Source organism: Gordionus sp. m RMFG-2023, chromosome 3 (assembly GCF_954871325.1).
Source record: "Gordionus sp. m RMFG-2023 chromosome 3, tfGorSpeb1-WG-v2, whole genome shotgun sequence".
NCBI lineage: Eukaryota > Metazoa > Nematomorpha > Gordioida > Chordodea > Parachordodidae > Gordionus > Gordionus sp. m RMFG-2023.
In genome coordinates, this window is record NC_088777.1 from 18,351,813 (window position 1) to 18,375,862 (window position 24,050).

Sequence of the window (24,050 nt, forward strand, 5' to 3'; positions counted from 1 at the left end):
CTATGCGATTCCATTTCGCACCCACATTTTCTGTTATACTACCTATTCATCATTTTTTGTTCATATTATCGAATAAACGGGCCTATATAATTTGTCCCACTGGAAATTTCGTCCCCTAATTGACAATTATTTTTGTATTTTTTATACGAATCATGTCTGTTTTTACAATTTCTTATCGCCGTTAACCATAATTTTAACTGACTTAAATCCTTGTCTTTCAAGGTATATCTTCCCAAATGGTAGGACCTCCCTTTAATGTAGGAAAGTACGAATAACGCAACTTAGTTATCTACAATTGTATTATCGATTACTTCAGGATTTGCACTGCCCGATTCTAATCTAGAAAAAATATCTGGCAAGTGATTCTCTTCCCCTTGCCGATATCTAATTTCCACATTGAAACTTCCCAAGAGTAACAACCAAAGTTGTAATCTCGGGGACAACATTAATTTTTTGTTATCTTTTTTAAACAAATGAATTAATGGCTTATGATCAGTATAAATCATGAATTTTTTACCAATTAAATATTCACGACCTTGTTTAGGCCAAAAATAGACACTAAGGCTTCCTATTCAATAATAAAATATCGAGTTTCCATTTGATATTCTTGAAAAAAAATAAAAAATGTTATTGCTATTTTTCCAATAAATATACATTATTATATTTTGGTATTCGAAAATATGCCAATGGAAGTTATAGATATAGTTGGGTAATGGCTAAATGTCGGCTAATTCGGCTCATTCTACAGGCGTGTGCCAGAGAAGATCGAATAATATGAAGGGGTTTTAATTTATATTAATTTCCTTCAAATTTGAACTGCTATATTTTTAAGAAAGCCCCCAAATCTAAAGTAATTATTTTCGGCTAAAAAATCGGTTTAGTCGACTAAAAATTGGCTCAAATATAATTATCGGTTAAAAAGAGTTGTACTTCAATAATTTTAGAGTAAAAATTTTTAAAAAAAATTTCCAAAATTAGTTCAAAAAATTTACATTCAAAAAACAAGATCGATTTTTAAAACAAAATTGCTCCTTTGGTTTTTAGGGTATATCTGAAAATTAATTATTTTTTAAAACTGTATTTGACATTGTTCCTCCCTTTGCCTTTGCTCATCGTATTTCGGGATTAATTCATTGAGAGCGGCTTGTTTGCTAGATATATTTTCTTCCAACTTTTGCATCTCCGTCTCCATTTGAGTCTATAATTAATTGTTTTATTAGGTTAGGATAAAAAAATTTTTTATCAATAATTATTTTTGCATCGACATGTAAAGCAAACAATGGTAAAGAGATGTCCTGTGTTAGACTATGGAGGACATCAAAGACGAGCTGAATAAAAGTGGTAAAGAAGAAAATAACCTCGCAAAATGGCGATGCTTTAGTGTGGAAAATAGATAAATTAAATCACAGGGCAACTAGCCTGCATTGTAAAAGCTATGGGCAATTCAATCGCTTTTTCAATAACTCGCGTGATTAGAATAAATTAATTTCACAAAAAATAGTCTTTTAGATACTTAATTTGTAGAAAGGCAAACGTCTGTCTGGAACGCCTTTCCAACGAAGATATAAAAAGACCTAAAAGATGGTTTAATATTTTTTTAAATTTAAAATTGTAAAATGGAATTGAAATTTGCCTAGCAATTTTTAAAAATATTTATATATTTTTTTATATAATATCTTCGCCACATCTTATAAATGGAAGAAGAGATTACTGATGATATTGATCTTATAAAAATAAAAGAAATAGATGAGGATCGAGGCCCTTTTATAAGACCCGACTTTAACTTAACCTCCATTGAATAATGGTTGAACAATCATACATTTGGGATTCCTAGACTAAAAATGGCTTAAAACCATAATCTGAAATAAAGAACTGACGTTTAACATCTTGCCCATTACAAAGAATAAAAAAACGGGTAAAGTAAAATATATTAAACATGCAATTTAAAAAAAATTAACCCATGCAAGTTTATCGCTCACGACTTCTTTCTCCAAATCAATTATAGTTAATTCCAAGTTAGTTTTGCGCTTCAAGAGTTCTGATTTTTCGTTTGTCAAAATTTCCCTTTCCTCTAGATAGGCTTCCATTTTTAATTTGTGGTTCCTCAATTGTTTGTCATATTTCTGGGTGTTGGAGGGGGGAGGGGGTGGAAGGTAGGTAAAATAAATAATATTCAAATTTTTGTCATTAAAAGAAATATAAAAATGGTCCAATATTCCATGAATTTTTTATTTGTTCAATGGATTTAGTCTCGTAAATTGTTTATGTGTTTAGTACTTTTCTCATTTATATGCATGATTTAATCTATCAAAAGCAAAGATGATGCAACCCAGGAGGCAAGGAAATCATTGCCTCCCTTTATTTAAAAAAATAAACAAGGTAAAATTTAATCAAAAATCTCTCTTCTTAATTAAAAGATTTTTTTTTAAAAAATAACTTGTATGAGAAATAGAGATATGCATCCAGTTCGGACTGGGTCGGGCCTAATATTTAAAAAAATTCGAGCCGGGCAAAGTCAGGCTTAAATTCTTGCAAAAAATAAGGTGCCAATATTTTTTTATAATAACAAAATATTTTCTATATTAAAATAAATTCGGGCCAAACCGAATGGACAAATATTTTTTTTAATTTCAGATCAGGCTTGGCCAGACTTAAAAATTAGGCCTGATGCAGATCACTAATAAGAAACATTTATTTTGGGAGGTTTTTTTAAAAAAAATAAAAGCTACATATTAAATAGAACTCTGCAAACTAAATTATTAGCTCAAGCCAGGTCCGAGTTTTTTTCGCCTAAGCCTGGTTCGATTTTTTACTTAAGGCCCAATCTTGGCCCAAAAATTTTAATTAAAAAATATAAATTACACATTGTATATGAATTATAAGGTAAAAATCATTTAACTGTTTTATCATTATCATAAATATATTCACATTTTTAATATTTTTTTAAAAATAATTCAAGTTTAAGCTCATCTTGATTCTTTTTATTTTAATATTTTAAAAATTCTTTGGGATCCTGGTGTTAACTTGCAGGGGTCTAATACAGAATACTTTTAGTGTGATTTTGAAATAATGGAAGTAAAAAGTTAATAGATAAATTTATATTGAAGCATTGATTTTATGCCATAAATAAAACTAATAAATTTTTTTCATAAAAAAATATATCCTTGAATAAATAAGCTATATATAACATTTAGATTAGCATGGTCCAGCCCATAAAAAAATTTGTTTAAAGGAAAAATCAAAGATATATTTGGAATATATATAAAATTTAAAGATTTTAAAAAGAAATCTGCAAAAGTGACAATAATTTTTTCAGCCTGGACTAGCTTGTAGGCTAAGCTTTTCAGATTTCTAATTATTAAAATAAGGCTCTTCAAAAATATTGATAGAAACCTTTTTTATCAGAGATGTACCAGACCCTAATTTTTCTAATAACATGTTTAGCAATATTAAACAGGTACTTAACAGAAGGACTAGAGAGAAGAGATCATAATTTTTTCAATCGTTATAATTATCAATAATTTTTTCAATCGTTATAATTATCATATATATTTATTGTAGCTTTGTTTATTAAAAAATTTCTGATATATTATCTTCCTGATAATTAATATGATTGAATCCAAATAAATTTGCTTAATCATTTGAGGATATTTTCGTTGTGATTGTAGATAGTTTTGTGTTAGGAATTTGTTTAAAATTCATAAATTTATTTCTTAATTTTCTATTTTGATCCCTCCTAATCCATTTCCAATTCAATTTGAAAACATTATAAGCAGTTGAAAATCTGCATTAAAGTTATTTTAAAATATATAATTTATTTTTAAAAAATTATAAACCTTTTATCAATGCCAATAAGACACTACAAGAGATTGGCAAGACTCTAAATCAGCAAAATAATTTAATTTTGAAGTGAACCTAGAAATAGTTAGGAAAAACACCCATATGAAGCTCACTTCCAAGATTTTTGCCAAACACTCCATAACCTCAAATTTATTCATTTAAAAATGTCATTAAGATTTTTTTAAAGCAATTTATGTAATGAAATTAAAGGAGTACAAAAGCTATATATATTATAATATTGGTAATTTAATGTGTAGCAGCACCACAATTAAAACCCAGGAGAAGATGAGCAAATTAACATAAATTTAAAAATTAGGAAATACTATTTTTTAAATTCAATAAATATTTTTGCAATTTAAAAAAAAAGTAAGGCTGTGGAAATATTAAATATCAACGTTTTTAAAAAATTTAATTAGATTAATATTATTTATTGTTTTTGCCATTTTATGATTTAAAGAGAAAATTTTTGCTCTAAAAATTTCAGACAACTTGAGCCATGAACTTTATCTATTTTTTAATTTATAAAAATTAGTAAAAATTCATAATTATATAAATAATACTTATATAAAAGTAAATATAAATTAATAGCGTAAAAGTTCACATTAAAATTGATGCAGCTACTCAAAAATGCTAGAATACATTCCCAATCTAATCAGATTTTTCAAATAAAAATTACCTTCAGTAATAGATTTAAATGGTGAGATTCAGAATCATCATGGATTCCATATCCCAATACAAGAGATATATATAAACTAGCTAGATCTAAATAGGGATAATCTGGACATAGAGTAGATTCAGTACATCTCTATTTTTAATAATTATCTAGGCAGATAAAATAAAATACACCATTTATAATATGAAAAATATTATCTAATGCTAGTTTTTATCAATTTTGTTTATGAAGTCAAAAAGGGTTTAACCATTTTTTGTAATCATATAAAATAGTAATAAATATTGGAGCCATGTAATGGTCAAAATTTTAAGCCTAGCCCATATTTTTTAATTTCTCAATAAATCCACTTTTTTTATAGATTTATAAATTTAAACTTTTTTAAAAAAAAATGTAATGCTGCACTTTATTTTGATACTAAATTTCAGAGTTGTTCAAGATATAAAATAGTGGTATCTATAACTAGATACTATTTTAGAGGTATCTATATCTGTTACTAGATACTTTAAAGATACATTGTGATATACCTATATTTAACACCTTTTTATATTAAAAATAAAAATATTTGAATGCAAAATCCATTTCATTTCATATGAGCATATAATTTAAATAAATTAAAATATTATAATAAAAAATATATATAAATTATTAATACTTAAAAATTTATGGCAGTGGCTAGGTGCCCCCATATAGATATTTTTAAGCTTATTAGATACATATATTGAAATTATGGGGGCAATAAGAAAAATAGATACTTTTAAGCTTATTAGATACATATATTGAAATTATGGGGGCAATAAGAAAAATAGATACTTTTAAACTTATTAGATACATATATTTAAATTAGGGCAATAAGAAAAATAGATACTTTTCATAAAATTTTTATTTAAAATCATAAAATTAATCTTTAAACATTTAACGACATGTTGTACAAAAATAATATTTTTTCCGTAGTTTTTTAATAATATTTTGACACCGAAAATACCATTTAAGACATATATCACACATGAATGAAAGATCATCATTTAACAATATATGACACTCATGACATAGCCATACTTCTGCTAGTATATTTTTATATAAAATATAAAATAATTCCCATGCTTCCTTCGTAAAATGTTTTTCAAGAATAGTAATATCCACATCATTATTTTCGATGCATCGCATATCGAATGATGTTTGAACTAACTAAGGCATCATCTTTGCAAATTAATACATTGTTTACAAATTTTTCTATTGCCTTTAATGTACATAACTTTTTTATAACCCACAAAATTTTTTCGATTTCTGATAGTAAGACATATGCCTTAGGTTTAATTTCTGAAAAAAATATATTAATATTTTATAAAAATATATTAATATTTTATAAAAATATATTAATATTTTATAAAAATATATTAATATTTTATAAAAATAAATTACTGATAAGCTTATTAGATGTATTTTGTATATTTTCCGAGGATTCCTGTAAAATGCGGTTATCTATATAAAAATATAGCCAATAAAAAATAAATATAAATACTTGAATTTATTTTATCTTTTAATAAGAAATCAATGAATTCTTTCTGCGAATTTGGTGGGTATGCTATCAAATAAAATAATGTAAATAATTTTATATAAAATAAAATACCGATTTCTATATCGGTACTTTCTATATTTTTAACAATTTTTAATAACATATTCTCACCTCTGGAGATTAATGATACTGGGATGATTATACATATATCCTTAGATAAATGTTCATGCGGGTTCCTTTCAAAAATGCTCTTGCCTTGTAGGCATATAATGGCTTTACGAGCTTCTTATAATTTAGATAAATACTGTCCTGAGTTATGTAGCAGAAGATGGACAAGAGCCTACTCTATATCTTGTGGTCAAGAAAATATATCAATGAGCCTATCTGATATTTCAATCAACAGTCATACTACAAAATATAATCCCAAAAATAAATTATCACAAAGTGACAAATATAATAAAATTTATCAAAAGCTAGTATCACAAGCTCAATACATATCACATCTACCACAAGATAAATTTGATTTCTTTGATAAACAATTTGACATTATTGAAGAATGTATTCAAGATGATCATTTATTCTTTGTGATACCATCTGAATTGACCTCCTCTCCAAATATTAAAGGTATTTTGAAATATATATAATATAATATATTTTTTCATTTTACTTTAATTATTTCAGACCTCGCTCATATCCCAACTAAATCTTCCTCAGATATGACTTCCTCTTCAAATGAGATAGGTTTTTTATATATATAATTTTTTTACATATTGTCATTTTAATTAGACCTCTTAGATGTCCCATCTAATCTTCCTTCCGATATGGCTATATCTCCATGTGAGATAGTTTTTTTTATATATATAATTTTTTTTATATAATATCATTTTAATTAGACCTCGCTGATGTCCCATCGAATCTTCCCTCCGATATGGCTATATCTCCATATGAGATAGGTTTTTTTTATATATTATCATTTTAATTAGACCTTGCTGATGTCCCATCTAATCTTCCCTCCGATATGGCTATATCTCCATGTGAGATAGTTTTTTTTATTTATATTAATTTTTTTTTATATATTATCATTTTAATTAGACCTCGCTGATGTCCCATCAATCCGATATGGCTATATCTTCATGTGAGATAGGTATTTTGAAATATATATTATTTTATATTTTTTCATTTTACTTTAATTATTTCAAACCTAGCTCAAATCCCAGCTAAATTTTCCTCAGATATGACTGCCTCTCCGAATGAGATAGGTTATTTTATATATATTAATTAATATATTATCATTTTAATTAGACCTTGCTGATGTCCCATCGAATCTTCCCTATGATATGGCTTCCTCTTCAAATAATATAAGTATTTTGAAATATATATATTATTTTATAATAATCTTTATTAAGATCCTCAAATTATGAACTTGATATAGAAGTATCCACAATTATCTTAAGTATTTTTTTCATTTATATTTATATATATTTATAAATCTCTATAGATCTAGATATGATCATTGATAGAACCAAACAACAAAAAGAGGAAGAATGTATATATTATTTGCAATTTGCACTATTAATTATATTTATAATATTTTCTTTTACTAATTTAGATAATGAAAATATGGAGATTAAATTAAAGAATATCAAATTGCCGGCTAGGATGAAAAGACAGGGAAGACATAAAAATTCTAATGGCTTATCAAGAAAATTTCACAAAAATAAAATTGTTAAAAATATAGAAAGTACCGATATAGAAAGCGGTATTTTATTTTATATAAAATTATTTACATTATTTTAATTGATAACATACCCACCAAATTCGCAGAAAGAATTCATTGATTTCTTATTAAAAGATAAAATAAATTCAAGTATTTATATTTATTTTTTATTGGCTATATTTTTTTATAGATAACCGCATTTTACAGGAGTCCTCGCAAAATATACAAGAAACATCTAATAAGCTTATCAGTAATTTATTTTTATAAAATATTAATATATTTTTATCAAAAATTAAACCCGGCTTATGTCTTACTATCTCAGAATGAAAAAATTTTGTGGATTATAAAAAAGTTATGTACAATAAAGGCTATAGAATATTTTGGAAACAATATATTAATTTGCAGCAATGATGTCTTAGTTCAAACATCATTCGATATGCGATGCATCGAAAATGTTGATGTAGATATTACTATACTTGAAAAATATTTTACAGAAGAAGCTTGGAAATTACTTTATATTTTATATAAAAATATACTAGCCGAAGCATGGGTATGTCATGGATGCCATATATTGTTAAATGATGTTCTTTCAGTCATGTGCGATATATGTCTGGTATCATTTTAGATGTCAAAATATTAATAAAAAACCACGAAAAAATATTATTTTTGTACAACATGTAGCTAAATGTTTATAATATTTATTTTATGATTTTAAATAAAAATTATGAATTTGACAGATTTTCATTATAAGTATCTAATAAGCTTAAAAGTATCAATTTTTCTTATTGCCCCACATTTTCATTATAAATATCTAATAAGCTTAAAAGTATCTATTTTTCTTTTAAAGTATCAATTTTTCTAATTTCTATCAATTTTTCTTTAAAAGTATCAATTTTTCTTATTTTTCCCAGAATTTGAAAATAAGTATCTAATAAGCTTAAAAGTATCAATTTTTCTTTAAAAGTATCAATTTTTCTTATTGCCCCTACATTTTTATTATAAGTATCTAATAAACTTAAAAGTATCAATTTTTCTTTATAAGTATCAACTTTTCTTATTGCCCCCACATTTTCATTATAAGTATGTAATAGGCTTAAAAGTACCAATTTTTCTTTAAAAGTATCAATTTTTCTTATTGCCCCTACATTTTCATTTCAAAGTATCAATTTTTCTTATTGCCCCCACATTTTCATTATAAGTATCTAATAAGCTTAAAAGTATCAATTTTTCTTATTGCCCCTACATTTTCATTATAATCTAATAAACTTAAAAGTATCAATTTTTCTTTAAAAGTATCTATTTTTCTTATTGCCCCCACATTTTCATTATAAGTATCTAATAAGCTTAAAAGTATCAATTTTTCTTATTCCCCCCAGAATTTGAATATAAGTATCTAATAAGCTAAAAAGTATCAATTTTTCTTATTGCCCCCAGATTTTAAATATATGTATCTAATAAGCTTAAAAGTTTGGGGGAACCTAGAAAAAATTCTAAGGTTCCCCCCTTTCTAGGTTCCCCCAAAAATTGGGGGTATCTAGAATTTTATCTAAGTTCCCCCAAAATATGGAGGAACCTAGAATTTTATCTAAGTTCCCCCAAAATATATGGGAATCTAGAATTTTTTCTAGGTACCCCCAATTTTTGGGGGCACCTAGCCACTGCTATAATTTATTATTAAAACTTATATATAAAATATTAGAGCTTGTATATAAATATAAAAATATATATAAATATTCATTAAATATTATTTTTTTTCCATTTAAATTTAGAGTTCAAGATTGTGAAGAATATTATCGAGATCCAATTTAGACTATATCTATCCATTTAGAAAGTATCTTTTAACATTTAACAACTTAGCTAAATTTATTATTTACAATTGCAACCTCCCTTCTCATAAAAATACCATTTAGAAAAAATTCCAAATCCTACCATCATAAGACATAAAAAATTTGTCCTCTGCAGTTTATCTCTTATTGATATGATAATATTTTAATAAAAATATTCACTTCAACTTCAGAACTTGCATTTTGTAAGATATCTCTCAATTTGTTAGCATTTGACCCACTTTCTTCCCTTTTACTTGAGAGCTCTTCTATTTGTCTTTTAGTATCACTTTATAAATATAAAAAATTATTATTAAATAAGAGTAATAATAAAAATAATTTGTTGAAATTTAATTGAAGTGATATAATAATTATTTAACTTTAGTTCATGATCATGAATTGTGTACTCCAGTGATCTTTTCAATTTGTCAAGCTTTTGATATTCTTTTAGTTCTTCTTTTTCCTCTTCCAATGTTTGTAGTCTTTCCTCAATGTATTTCAATAATTCTTCTATTTTTTCTCTCTTGCCCTCTGTTTCTTTAACTATTAATTTGCTTTCTTCTTTTCTTTCATCGTAGACTCTTGTACCTTTAAAAAATAAATATTGTATATAATTGATTTTCAATTTAAACTCTTTACCTGCTACTTCTTTCAATAATTTTAATCGTTGAGAATCTGGTGCAGTAGCCATTTGGTTAATTTTGCCTAATTATTTCAAAAATTATATATTTATTTCATATAATAAGGTTGAAAACAAATCAAAATATCAAGTGACCTTGTTTGACAATATAATATGGGTTGCTTCTAGAAAATCCAGCACTTTCAAGCAAATTCATAACATCTGTTTTTGTAACTATTTTCTTTTCTAAAAAATATTGATCTTTTTTTGTTCCTATAACTCTCCTTAAAGATATTTCATCTTTTTCAATCTAATTAATATATTTATAATAATATTTCTAAAGGTTATGATACTGGTAATCTATTATCAGAATTATCAAATATTATTTCAACATAGGCAGATATAACTCTGGGGCCTGATCCTTCATGAAGTAGAGCTTGTCTCTGCTCAGGCCTAAGATGACTAAATTCATCGCTCAAAACAAATTGAATAGCTTAATGTATAAACACTTTATTAATAAATATTTTAAATTAGATATACCATAAAAAAAGTTGCTTTTTCCAGATCCGTTTCTGCCTACTATCACATTGTGTTTGGAACTAAATGGTTCGATCAATGTTTGATCTCTATAACTTCTAAATCCTTGAATTATAACCTTAAAGGGTTGCTTATTATTATGTTTTATTCTATATTTTTACTTGTTTGATATACATCGCTTTTATAAAAAAAATTCAGCGCGAACATTAAAATTACACCAAAAATATATTGAGTGATATTTAATACATCAACATGTTACCCCATCATTGACATGCCATTTAACACCTCTCTTATGTAAATATAAACTTAATCATGCAATATTTTTATCGATCTAAGATATATTATCTTCCTTCTTAATATTATCTATAATATTCAACTTATATATTATATAAATGTTGTACTAAATAAAATAAGAGTTCCGTTATACTTTATTCAGATGCTTAATGAATTCATATTACACACTATTATTTCATACTGTTGCAGAGGCGGGCAGCGCACCATGTTGATTCTTGAGCATTGATTTGGATTTCCTTTTATGCTATTTAAATTTCCTATTTTAAATTTTCCTTTTTACTAATTATAATTTGGATTCACTTATTTGTATTTCTTTTTGTTTTTTTAAAAGTATCCGATCTTTCCCCTGATTGCCAAAAATTTTAGAATAGGCCTTCAGTGATAAAGAGGATGAACTGCATCAGGGTCCCGGCAGTATATATTGGGGGCTCATTCAGCTTGGGAATCAATAGTAAAAATCCAATATTAACAAAATATTGTATTGGTATTTAGTCTAAAATATTGGTATTGGTTTAAACAATATTTTCTATTTCTTGTATTGATATTGCTATTGGTATTGGTTTATATTGGTAACTATTGGTTTATATTGGTATTGGTTTAAATTCAAATTACTAATTAAAAGAATAGAAATAGTGATTATAAAACCCTTAATTTCTAATTTTAAATAAACATGGGAAAAAAATCATGATACCTTAAAATCAGGACTAAGAACCAACTCTCAAAATTTTACTGAATTCAAATTCTTTTTTTAAACTAGGAATTTATTAGGTGATGTGAATATAAAAAATTTTGATTTAATCATGTATTTTTTGTATCAACAATAATAAACATATTGATTTTGAACCATTTTATTTATCACAAAGAACATAGCAAAATAAGTAAACTAAAAATGTAACACAACTGTCTATTTATACAAAATATAATGCAAAATATAATGCAAAAGAATAATATAATTTTAATATAAGAAGAGGAAATAATTTTATGTATTTAAGAAGAATCTTGCATGCGCATCCAACTTTTTAGGCACAGGCAAGCTTGTATAGTATGCTCATCTAGTGAACAACGTTGGTCTGTTATAACATACCGTCCTTCTGAAAAAGCCCTTTCAGAGCTAGATGAGGTGGCCGAAATTGCTAGATAATCTCTGGCAATTTTTGATAATACTGGATATCTATTTTTATTTAATTTCCACCAATCTAATGGATTTGTATCATTGGAAATTGTGGCTTCATCTACGTATTTACTTATTTCTAAGTTGTTATTATTATGAGGTTTCACCTGATAAATTTTGTCATAAAAGGACAATTTTTTGTTATTTTGTGCTTCATTTGTAAGTTTCGCTGAATTGTTATTATTTATTTTATAAATATTGCATTCATTAGTAAGATATCCAATAAGAGTTTCCATATTATTATGCTTAAATAAATGACTTGTTAGTTTAAATCTTGGGTCAATCATTGTTGAAATAATAAAGAGGTGTTTATATTATAATTTTAGTATTTATTAAGTTTTATTAAGGCAAGCTGTCTTTAAAATAGCATTAGGATTATTATTCTAACTCTCCACATACTCAAAAATACTTGAATATAAAGGAATAATTTTTGAAATTATTGGAGTATTAGCTCATGAGGCCATCTCTGTAGCAAAATTAAATGGTTCCAGAAATTATCGGTATATTTCTATATTATTCCAGGCTAAGGCACTAATATAATTTTCTTGATTGGTATTTTGTAAATGATTGGTATATGTTGTCAAATAGGGTTTGAGGTGTGCATATTTTTTTTAATAGATATATCAATATTTATCAATCATTTTTGAATTTTCAAATAATATTTTAATAGGTAACACATAAAGTTTTGCTCTTTCAAGCATTTGGTATGTTAAATTCCAACGTGTTGGTATATCCAAAATTGGGTGAGGAAATATTAAGTGTGGATTTTTTTCAAGATATATTTTTTCGAGTTTATTAAATTTAAATATAGAAAGTTTAAAAATTTTTTAAAAATTTCTTATTTTTTTTAAAGTTGTATTTAAGGGTTCCAATGCAGCCATGACAGCCAAATGTATAATATGGCAAAAGCATTTGCACACATTTTTAAAATTATCTTTTTGTTTTAAAATTTTTAGAAAGGCTAAATTATTACTTGCATTGTCTAATGCAATGCAAAAAAATCAATTTCAAATTTTACTTTTAATACAGAATTAAAAATATTAATAGAATTATGTGCTGATTTAAAAGGAATAAAATCTAATAAATAATTATTTAATTTAAAATCATTATCAATATAATGAATTGTTATGCCTAAAGGGTATTTTATTTGGAGAGGACCAAATGTCCATTGTTAAGGAAAATTTAGATGTAATGTTAGAAAGTACAGATTTTAAATTGATAAAAGAACTATGATAATGTTTCATAATTTCTATTTTTAGTGTTTTTCTAGAAACTAATGTTAGTGAAGGGTTACAATATGCTATTAAATTTTTAAAAGTGATTTCCTCAACTATTGAAAAGGCTAAATTATTTTGAATGAAAAAGTTTATTAAATTATTTAAATTAGCTTTATTATTTATATTATTAAGTAAAAATGATTTTATTGTCTTAATTTTTTTACTGATAATATTTATTTGCTCACATTTCTTATATAATGTTGGGTGGATGGATTTAAGATGTGTCCATAATCCTGAGTTCCAAAATTAGGAAGTGATATTTTTTTTTTACATTTATTACAAATTGCCTTTTTTTTATTATCACAAGTAGAATAAAATTCCCAGATTTTTGCTGAATTTCGTCTTTTATTAGATATTGATAATTCTTCTTGTTCCTTATCGCTATTATTATTAGTACCAACAGCATCTATATTTATTAACTCTATTTGGTCTTCATTTATTATAATATCCTAAATAAATAGATAAAATTGATAGATATCATGTAAAAAATTTACTTCGATAATAAAAATAAACTATAATTATAAATAACAGAAATATTGATATCACAGTAGTATTTGGAAGAAATAACAGATGTAATCAGTTTTTGCAATGAAAGTAAAAAAAATACCACGTTATAATTATCCACGATAAACCCAAATAATTATGTTATTTTTAATATTGGTATTGGTTAAAATTGTATTTAAACAATATATCAAAACCAATATATTTAGGTAATTGGTATTGGTATTGGTTGTAAAAGCAATACCAATATTTAAATATATATTGGTTTATATTGGTACTGTGAACCAATAGGTATTGGTCCCACCCCTAGAGGCAACCCCTCTCTACTCCCTAATGCTTATACACCAAAAAATAATTTTGCATCCTTCCGCGATACTCGTTAATTTTATATCAATAATTTGAGAGATTATTTTATTTGTATGAGTATTTGCGTGTTGCATTCAATATGCTTGTTTAGGGTATAAAAAATACTAACATTATAAGTTTTTTACAATTATGTATATAAGCTATTAGATTGGTAATTCATTCAATAAATGCATTTAAAAGTATCCATACATAGGAATCCACGGTATCGCTATTTGTCGTTTGCACATAGACAGAGTTGGGCAAATTTTCAGAAAATTGTATTCGGATACAGATACTTTATAAAATTTTGTATTTAAGATACAAGATACTTTAGAAAGATTTCAATAAGATATAAGATACAAGATACCTGTATTTTTTTTAAAAAAAAATATCTAAGATACAAGAGACTTTTTTAAAAACCTTTAAATAGTCAAAGTCAAAATGTATAAAGCTTTATTTTCTTATCTATTATATAAATTTATAAAAAAATATTTAAAATAAATTGTAGAAAATAACAAATTTATTATAAAAGATAATGCGATATTCCATTTAATAATTATTGTGTTATATTTAATAAATATTTCTTTTATATATTTATAACTATTTAACATATTTATACTCCGCCTGTCATCTTTCATATAATTTAGGACCTCTATTTCAATATTATTTATTGAATTATTAGAATTGGATGTGGTACTTTTAAAGCAAAAGTAATCATCATCTTCATCAATTGAAGATTTTGTTGAAGTATTCATTTCAATATTATTTTTAAAAACAATTAAAACTTCATGTAATAACAAATCCTGAAGGTATTTTTTTTCTTTTTCACCATCAATACAACGATTTTTAAAATAGGGATGAGAAATAGTTGCCCAAAATGCACTTTTAAAATTGTTATCAAAATCATATATATTTTTAAATCTTTTATTTAAATAATTTTCTATGGCAACAGCTAGTGGTTTGCAAAATTGTAGATTGGTTTGAATTAAATTTGTAATTTTTTTTAACGACATTTAAAATTGGAGCTGATTCTCCATAATAGCAGTTGATTTCACTTTGTATTTTGTCAATCGCTATAGCCAATGGGGCCATTATATTGCAATATTCTTCTAAATATTGAATTTCAATATCTCTTAATTTAGGAAATTCTAATTTTTGACATAATTTAGGAAGTTCGCCTTTAAATTTTAATAAACTATGAAGACTATCATACAAACTATTCCATCTAATGCAACAAGGTGTAACTAATTGTTTTCCTAAAACTGCTTTGATAAGTTCTGCAGTTTTAGGCCTATTATTTGCATTCCATAGCTTACATTTAGCTATTGCAGGATGATGAATTTTAGAAATGTTAGGAGAATCCTTAATAGCTCTCTCGACATCTGTTGTGGCAATTAGACTTATCGTATGGCACATAGTTGAGACAATGTTATTGAGGCTTCTTTAGACCCTTAAATAAACAGATAAATAATTTTATTTGAATAAAATTTTTTACTAAATTTACAATATCATAATAAATTTTAAAGAAGTATTAAATAATACTTTCAATGAATTCGAATTCTATACATTCATCATCATTGATCTCAAAGTCATTCTCTACAGCTTCCATAGAATATCCAAACTCCTTGAAAGCTTTCTTAAAGTTAGAGCCGTTATCTGTAACAGTTGCTATAATTTTTTCGTCAATACCAAAGTCACGATGAATTTCTTTATTATGATCATCTTGAAGTACTTCAAAAAATTTGCCATTAAGTATGCTTAGTTTAAATTTATTGTTATAATTTTCGGTTGAAGAATCATCTGAAGACGAAGATAAACATATTATTCTATTTTCTTCTTCCATAATTTTAAAATAGACAGATATAAAACGATTCAAACATGGTAGTTCTAATTGTTAGCAAATTGCTAAATGACGACCAACGTCATATATCAAAAATTATCTTAAAATATCTAAATTTTGATTAAATTTTTCATTTAAATCTTAAAACAATATCATTTTAAATGTTAATACTATTTAAATTAACCAATATAAATTTTTTTTAAAGTATCTGTATCTATTAGAATACAAAGTTGGTTAAGATACAAATACTTTTAAATAATATGTATCTTAGATACTGGATACAAGATACTTTCCAAAATTTTAAAAAAGATACAAATATCCGCGATACTGCCCAACCCTGCACATAGATTAAATGACCTTTAATGTACATTCAAAATAAGACATTTAATCGACATCCAAATCTTAAAATGGTTCTACAGATTTTTATGCGTAGATACTTTATGAAACGCCAATCTAGTAGTATATATATATATATAATATCATTAGTTTTAATATCAATCAGTTTAATACAGGCGTATACGCAGGAATTTGGTCCTATAAAAAAATTATGTATATAAACCTGCATATAAATCTATGAAATAAATGTGAATTAAAAAATATTAAATAGTTTTAAATGGCGGCTTTGAAAACTATAAAATAAATGTGAATTATAAAATATAAAGTGAATATAACCACCATATGAATCCCTTAAATGGCCCAAAAAATAAATTTGAATTTTTTGAGCCAATATATTAAGTATAAAAAATTTAAATGTTGGAAATATAAATTAATACACAAAAAGTTTCTTAGGAATTTGTATTTTATATGTTTTGAGCTAATTTTTCAATTATCTCATCCTTGCTTGATGTTAAATGCCTATGAATATTCAAAAGATCCAAACCATTCAATCTACTTTCAGAAGTTTTACTTCATAGGTATGTTTTTCAGAGACTTGAAGGTCCGGCCAGAAAGAAAGAAAGAAAGAAAGAAAGAAAGAAAGAATTTTTAAATATGCCTGAGCCGGGTCCAAATTTTTTTAAAAAAGCTGGGTCTGAAAATTTATTTTAAAAAAAACCCGGGCCGGGCCAAAAAATATTTTGAAAAAAAAATCCGGCACGTGCCCTGCAAATGGTACCTCTGCAGAGCTCTGTTATTCCTCTTAAAAAGAGAATGTTCTCTCATTAGTTACTAATGGGACGAGTTGCTTATATATATATATAACCAATTTAATACATTGAGAATATAATCTAAAATGTGTTTGAAATAATGCAAAGCATCCATAGCATTTTTTAAGACTCAATTATAGTCTTATTTTTTATTCATAGTTATACAGCTAATAAGGCATCATAAGATACTTTAACATCTTCATGATAAAAATTTAACAAATTTTTTTTTTCTATCACCATTTGAAAAAGGTTGGGAAGGCTTTTGTGGAAGTTCTACAGATTGGTAAGTGCTGCATGATGAATTAAAAACCATTCATTTATTTGGGTTATAAATGTATCTAAGAGATGGGACTTTTGTTTTATATTACTCTTCTACTGATCCTTTATTAATGTTTTGACGATGAGCTTGCTAGCTGCAAGTCGAGGGGGGCAAATATTAAACACGTATAGCTCTGCTTTTGGCTCAACAATAACATATAAAATATGAAATTTCATCAACATTAGCTCTAATTTCCTTGAGTTCTAATAAAATGGTCTCCGCTATTCTCATCTTCTTAATCAAGTCAATGTCATGTTTTTGAAAAGTATTACATAAAATAGTTGTATAATTAAATAATACATTTTAATGAGAAAAAAAATTTGGATAAGTATTGAACCCAATAATTTTCTTGCTTCTGAGGAAATATTTCTTTCAAATCAAACTATTATGATATTTCAGTAATAACATTAATAATCGGCTCTTCTAACTCCATAAAAGCTGTTACCGTTTGATGGCGGAGACTCGATCTCGTTGGACAAGCTTGCAATTTTAATTTCTTTCTCCCTGTTAAAACAAGGAGTTTCAGAGATAATTATTATTTGACTAGAAATTTAGATAAATATTACGCCACTAATATTTGAAAATAATAGGTAAATATTACGCCAAGGAAAACTTGAAATCGAAATTAATTGATACAATAACTTAGTAGATGAATGTGATAAATAAATGTAATTATATATATATATGAGATAGAAATAAATATTAACAAATATAAATTAATATTAACAATAATATTAAAAATATAATCCGGCATCTGCACGGTTCTTTTTACTCCTTCAAAAAATTATTATATTGGTTCGATTACGGTTACGGTTCTGATATTTATAACGGTTTATAATGGTTTAACGGTTCGGTATGGTTCACTCCGGATCCCTGAAAAAACTAATATTTTAATTTTCATGAGTAGTATAGCTTTTAACTTAATTATTATCTTATCTAGGGAAACAACATAAGCTGAAATATGGGCAATAGCTTTTAAAAATGTTAAAGAATAGATAATCCATAATTCGGAACACATATCTGAAATTTTTATATCTTCATATTTCTTTGAGAGGTAGGGTGTTGTCCCCATTATGACTTGAAGATATAGGGCCTTATGTTTTTGCAAATTTTTTTGAATCCTATCTAAAAATTTCTAAAGCGTTGGGTGAGAATATTTGTATAAGGATTGAATTCAATAATGCCACCCTTCAACACAATTTGTTGTTCGGGCGATACCTTCTAACGTCGAATTGTTTTTGTTCCATAATCTTACATTATAGAAAGGAGCTGAAAAATAATTTCGTTGCTTTATAAATATATAAATTTACAACAAAAAATATATTTTTTTACTGGGATTTCTACGTCCTCGAATATACTTCTCAAAGTAGGAAATAAGCTCAGATGAGCCATTCAATTCTCCAAATATTTCTGCCAAGGTATTAAATAAATTTCCAACATCATCTTCTGGGACATATGCAGGGCCGATGAACACTTGCTATATAATCGAAAGTCATCATCAGGCTCATACATTTCTTTTTATCCCAAATCCTTTATTTTTCTAATATCGCTCTGTTTTAGATGAAAATAACATCGAATGATATCTGCGTGTGGATATCCCGCCCTAAACGCATTTATCGGTGCCTGTTCGAAATCTACCAATATTTTCCTCGGATGTGCCACTGATAATAATTGTTTCAGCTCCTAAAATAAATTTAAATTATTTCATATATAATATGATTACGTTTATCATCCTTGCATCTGTATGCGCCGTTTTATTTAGTAATAAGCAATATATACCAACAGGATTCGGGCCCGGTCCAATTTGTAAATGGATGGTATAAAGTTGGAAGAATATTTTCACGTAAAATTTTAAAGGTACCATCACATATCTATATATCCGATCTTGATAATCCTTCGAGTAGTTTGTCCGTGCTCAGCATTATAAATCTTAAATTATCATTCCCAGGCCAGGGATCGTATTTAAGCATATCCATATACCGGATATATGAAAGTGAGATCCGTCGGAATTGGAGGCAATATAATGGTTGAGCTTTATTTTTTATGCCGTTGTAATGATCGATAAAGGGCTGATTTGTCATAACCATCAATGTATTATTATCATAATTTAATAATGTAGTTGCGTGGACCAATGAGGACTAAAAAATCCACTTAATTTTGATTTCATCTCTGATATAGCTTTTCTGGCACTAGATTTGGAAATGTCACTTCATGAGTATGATCATGGGGACTTAAAATATCATCAAATTTTGTTGTTATAAAAGAATTGCATTTTTGAGATTTATTTTTGGCGCACCTCCCAGTATATTAATTTTGTTCTAAATTTTGATACAAGAGGGTAGGTTATTAATAGATAAATATACATTTTTTCAAGAATTTTAGGTGATAAGAATTTTTTTTATTGTTAATAATAAACAAAACACCACACTTAAATTTTCTTTTTTATAATTTTTATGCGCGTGATAAAGTGTCGCAAGATAAAGTGACGTGTGATATATGACGTGTGATATAGTGACGTGTGATATAGTGATAGTGTCGTCGTGATAACGTGTCCTCAGGATTATCGCCGTGATAAAGTGTCGCATGATAAAGTATCGCACGATTAAGTGACTTGTTATAAAGTGACTCCAAATCCATTTTTTCATATTTTGGATTTTCAACCATTTTGTTTTTGCTTAAGGCGAAAGGAACAAAACTATAAAATAAAAAAATAAGCCCTAAAATTTTATAATAAAGCTATTTTAATGAAATATTAATGTATTTGTTTAAATGGGGTTAATTATATTAAAAGTGGGTGCAAATATTCTTAAAAATAGAGTGCTAATATTCTTAACCATTTTTCAAAATGGGGTGCTTTAGTACCCAAAAATCTAGCAAACGACCCCACTGATATAGACCCTATATTTTAAAACGATTTTGCAAATAGAGTATAGATCAATTGCCGACTGTTTCAGTAGGCCTTTATCAAATTGACAACTACCAAATTTAGAAGTTCCAAAAATATAATATTCTCATCAGAGTTGTTAACGCTCCTTTTTTAAAAGATTACACTCCTACCACTTGAAAGGGAGCTCCGCTACTGATATTCTAAAAGGAGCTAGCTCCTGCTTAAAATTTAAAAAAAGAAACGCCACCGCTTGTTTTTAATTTTTTTTCCATACATTTTATTCAAATTTTTTAAATTGAATCTGATAAACAACCACGCCTTCCCCTTAAGCCTGGTTAGTAATACTAAACATGTGCTCATCAACAGGAATAAAGGAAAGAGTGGTTTTATTTTTATATAAATATTTTTAATAAATCTATAATTATCGAATATATTTATTATAATATTATTTGTTAATTGTTCTATATATTTTCTTCTTAATCTATTTGATTTACCCCAAAAAATCTTCTGGAGCGCGTTTTTGGTTTGATAGTTGACATACTTGTGTTTGGAATGCAGGATGAATACTAGCAGAGATAATATTATCATCATTAGAAATACTTGAATATCTACATTAATAGTTATTTATTAATATCAATTTATTATCAAATTTAAATCTTTTATTAATACCAAGTATAAGAGAATCTACAATAGGTTGGCTAAATTCTAAATTCTAAATCTGCAAAATCATTTAATTTTAAAATGAGACTAGAAATAGTTGCATTTAAAAAGATCCTACAAGCTCATCCGCAAGGTTTTTGCCCAAGGTGCCATAATCTGAAAATTATTTATTTCAAAAAATTAACTATTATATTGATATTTACTTGCTATATTCTTTAATAAGTTTAAGTTCCTGAGTGTAAAAGTGCATAATTCCAATGATATCACGATTCTTGAGGTATTTACATTCCAAATATCTTTCCAATTTTTTATTTATATTATCGACCATATTTAGTATTTCCAACAAAGACTGATACTTTTCAAATGAGCTTTGATATAATTTTAAAACTTCGATAAAGCTTTTCTTCACAGCAACTGTGGCCACTAAATTACTATTGTGGCAGGCACATCTTGAATGCTTAAGTAGAAAATTATATCTTTCTATTCTATTAGTCAGGCTCAGGATAATTGTTCTCCCCACTTTAAAAATCTTCATCCATTTCAGAATTTTTTCCTCAAACATTCGAAAAAATCAAAAGAAAGTTATATAAATTTTAAAATGGATAATTTAGAATAATGAAAGCCTTCACAAATTTTAAATTGTTAATATGGTTTTTATTACCTTATTCTGGATTTTAAAACTTCTGTATATATCAATTATAATCTTGTCCAGAGATCAAAAGTGTGCTTACCTTCAACATGATTTAAGGCGAAGGCTACAGACTTTCTTTGCAAAGATTTCGAGTCGATCCAGTGAGCTATTACACCCAAGCAAGTTGTTTCATTAAGATCTATCTCTTAGAGAAAAATATTTGCTATGGATGAATTGAAATTTTATTTTCACCCAAATCATCTTCTACATCTGATAACAACACTAATACGTCTTCCATGTTTTGTGTTGAAATAGAGAATAAAAAAACAAAATGTAATTAAATATTCGGCTCGAAGTTTAATTTATTAATAGTTCATAAATTTAAATAATTATTGTTTTTATTTATTCAACAAAATATATTAGGATTATTTTTTAAACAATTTATGCAATAAAATAAAGAGGCGAAGGAGCGACGTTCCTCCACTCCATCCCAAAAAGGGGGAGCTAGCTCTCTATTTTTAAACGATATGGTTTTTTTGACTCTTTAATAATTCTGATCCTCGTTCTTATATCATAATTATTAATTTTTAGTGGTTAAATTTAGGCCTTATTTATTATTTTGTCTCTTTTTATCAAAATGAAATCAAAATCATCTAAATAATTCTTAATTGTTGATTCCTTATTATTTTGACCTCTTTAGGGTCACTTATATAAAATATTTACATTCTATATATTGACCCAAAGGTATAAATGCACAATCATATCAAAAGATTTAAATATTAAGAATTGACACAATTTATTTCAAAGATAGATGTGAATGATCAAATTAATTATAAATGCGCAATCATATCAAAAGAATTAAATATTAAATTGACAATTTATTTCAAAGCCTGATGTGAATGATCAAATTAAAATTTGGATATGTTATTTCATTTTTTCTCCTCCAAATCTTCTATATTTTGTGGTAATTCTATGTTCTTTGTCGAAGGAAGAAACCAAACAGCGATCGATGATATCGTACAAAAAATTAGTAATAGCGAAAATATGGAACTAGGATGACTTATTTGCTATTTTAATAATTACAATAGGGTAGGTAATAACGGAACATATACTTTTAATATACACATGATAGTTTGCCACATTTATATAATATGGTAATAAAAATCGGGGGTCCCTTGACTTTTTTAAAATAAAATATTTCCCGCTTTTAGTTAGTCCTATCATATTAAGCATAAATCGGGCAAACTATCATGTTGAATACTTTTTTTTGTCTTAATTTGCCTTAATGATCACGCAATGTATATTATAAGTCTATGAATAGGACCTATCCTTATATTATATTAAACTATTATCAAGCTAAAAAAAAATAAACAAACAAAAACAGCCTTCCATTTTTTATTGCACAACAATAAATTTATGAATTTAATATAGGCTATTTTAAATAGGGCCAATATAGTAGCATCATAAACTGTTTATACGGAAAACAGGTTAATTCCCTAGTCAAACGAATAGGTCAAAAAGAGCCACAAAACAACAATTTCGAATGCTTTTTTGATCAATCAACAATTCAACTTCGAAATTTTACCTTATAATTATTAATTATTTAAAGATTCCAAGCCATCGACATTTTTTTTTAAATTTTCAATTAACATTAACAATAATAAATTTGAATATTAAAAAATTTTTTGTTGATTAACACAATTAATTAATATTTTATTATTTTAATATAGTTTTTATATAAATTTTATATAAATTTTATTTTACAAATAGTTTACATGTTATTTTAAATATATATAATTTTAAAAAAATAAAAGAAATGAGCACATCAGACAGAAGTATTAAATTAAAATAAGTTATTAAATAGACCAAAAGAACTAATAATATAATTTTTGGGGGTTTCTTGTATATAAAATTTTTTTAAATCATTGTAGACATTTAATTTTGTGAAGGTAATGGTGCAACTCTGCAGTTATAAAATATTTTATTTAGTGTACTTAAATGTTAACAAAAAATTTGATATAAAATTAAATTTTTTTTTTATTAAACGATAATCTTCCAGCCCCTATGTGGCCTAATTCTGTTTTTTTATAATTGTTAAATTTGTATAAAGTTTAAAAATAAAAACATTTAAATTTACATTAATAGAAAAATATGTTTTTAGTTAAGATTTTGAAATGATATTCAAGCTCAAATATATCAAGATTAATAAATATTATATATTATTTATTTAAAATTAAAACATCAATACAAAATGGAAG

General features: G+C 25.9%; 3 protein-coding genes across 7 annotated transcripts in view; 1 reads left to right on the top strand and 2 right to left on the bottom strand.

Moving 5' to 3' along the window:
* Nucleotides 1-10,945, bottom strand: part of LOC135927583 (structural maintenance of chromosomes protein 3-like) — a 64,078-nt gene extending 53,133 nt beyond the window's left edge. Inside the window, exons 1-9 of the mRNA XM_065463665.1 lie at nt 10,884-10,945; nt 10,726-10,840; nt 10,539-10,678; nt 10,342-10,495; nt 10,206-10,271; nt 9,947-10,154; nt 9,750-9,855; nt 1,959-2,123; nt 1,077-1,198 (exon numbers count right to left, since the gene is read on the bottom strand). Of these exons, the coding sequence (XP_065319737.1) occupies nt 1,077-1,198; nt 1,959-2,123; nt 9,750-9,855; nt 9,947-10,154; nt 10,206-10,271; nt 10,342-10,495; nt 10,539-10,678; nt 10,726-10,840; nt 10,884-10,898 (1,091 nt within the window). The 5' untranslated portion in view covers nt 10,899-10,945. The remainder of the gene's footprint in view (nt 1-1,076; nt 1,199-1,958; nt 2,124-9,749; nt 9,856-9,946; nt 10,155-10,205; nt 10,272-10,341; nt 10,496-10,538; nt 10,679-10,725; nt 10,841-10,883) is intronic.
* LOC135927584 (uncharacterized) lies at nt 6,072-8,425 on the top strand. Of its 5 annotated transcripts, XM_065463667.1 has the most exons (14): nt 6,072-6,650; nt 6,708-6,767; nt 6,813-6,863; nt 6,920-6,979; nt 7,119-7,170; nt 7,232-7,285; nt 7,329-7,388; nt 7,433-7,479; nt 7,525-7,572; nt 7,636-7,785; nt 7,851-7,893; nt 7,934-7,993; nt 8,066-8,293; nt 8,337-8,425. In XM_065463667.1, the coding sequence occupies exons 1-5, from the start codon at nt 6,221-6,223 to the stop codon at nt 7,163-7,165; spliced, it is 648 nt and encodes a 215-aa protein (XP_065319739.1). In that variant the 5' UTR covers nt 6,072-6,220; the 3' UTR covers nt 7,166-7,170; nt 7,232-7,285; nt 7,329-7,388; nt 7,433-7,479; nt 7,525-7,572; nt 7,636-7,785; nt 7,851-7,893; nt 7,934-7,993; nt 8,066-8,293; nt 8,337-8,425. The 5 variants fall into 5 exon arrangements, with proteins under 5 accessions (XP_065319739.1, XP_065319740.1, XP_065319738.1 ...); XM_065463668.1 differs by having other exon boundaries at nt 6,920-7,060; nt 8,066-8,419; XM_065463666.1 differs by having other exon boundaries at nt 8,066-8,419.
* A 1,058-nt stretch (nt 10,946-12,003) lies between the features above and the next one.
* Nucleotides 12,004-24,050, bottom strand: part of LOC135926778 (galactocerebrosidase-like) — a 39,202-nt gene continuing 27,155 nt past the window's right edge. The window contains exons 15-16 of the mRNA XM_065462710.1: nt 13,752-13,913; nt 12,004-12,294 (exon numbers count right to left, since the gene is read on the bottom strand). Of these exons, the coding sequence (XP_065318782.1) occupies nt 12,004-12,294; nt 13,752-13,913 (453 nt within the window). The remainder of the gene's footprint in view (nt 12,295-13,751; nt 13,914-24,050) is intronic.

Coding starts and splice junctions, on each gene's coding strand:
- LOC135927584 (XM_065463667.1), top strand. CDS start 6,221: ATGATTATACATATATCCTTAGATAAATGTTCATGCGGGTTCCTTTCA. Junction 6,651..6,707: donor CTCCTCTCCAAATATTAAAG/GTATTTTGAAAT, acceptor TAATTATTTCAG/ACCTCGCTCATATCCCAACT. Junction 6,864..6,919: donor CGATATGGCTATATCTCCAT/GTGAGATAGTTT, acceptor CATTTTAATTAG/ACCTCGCTGATGTCCCATCG.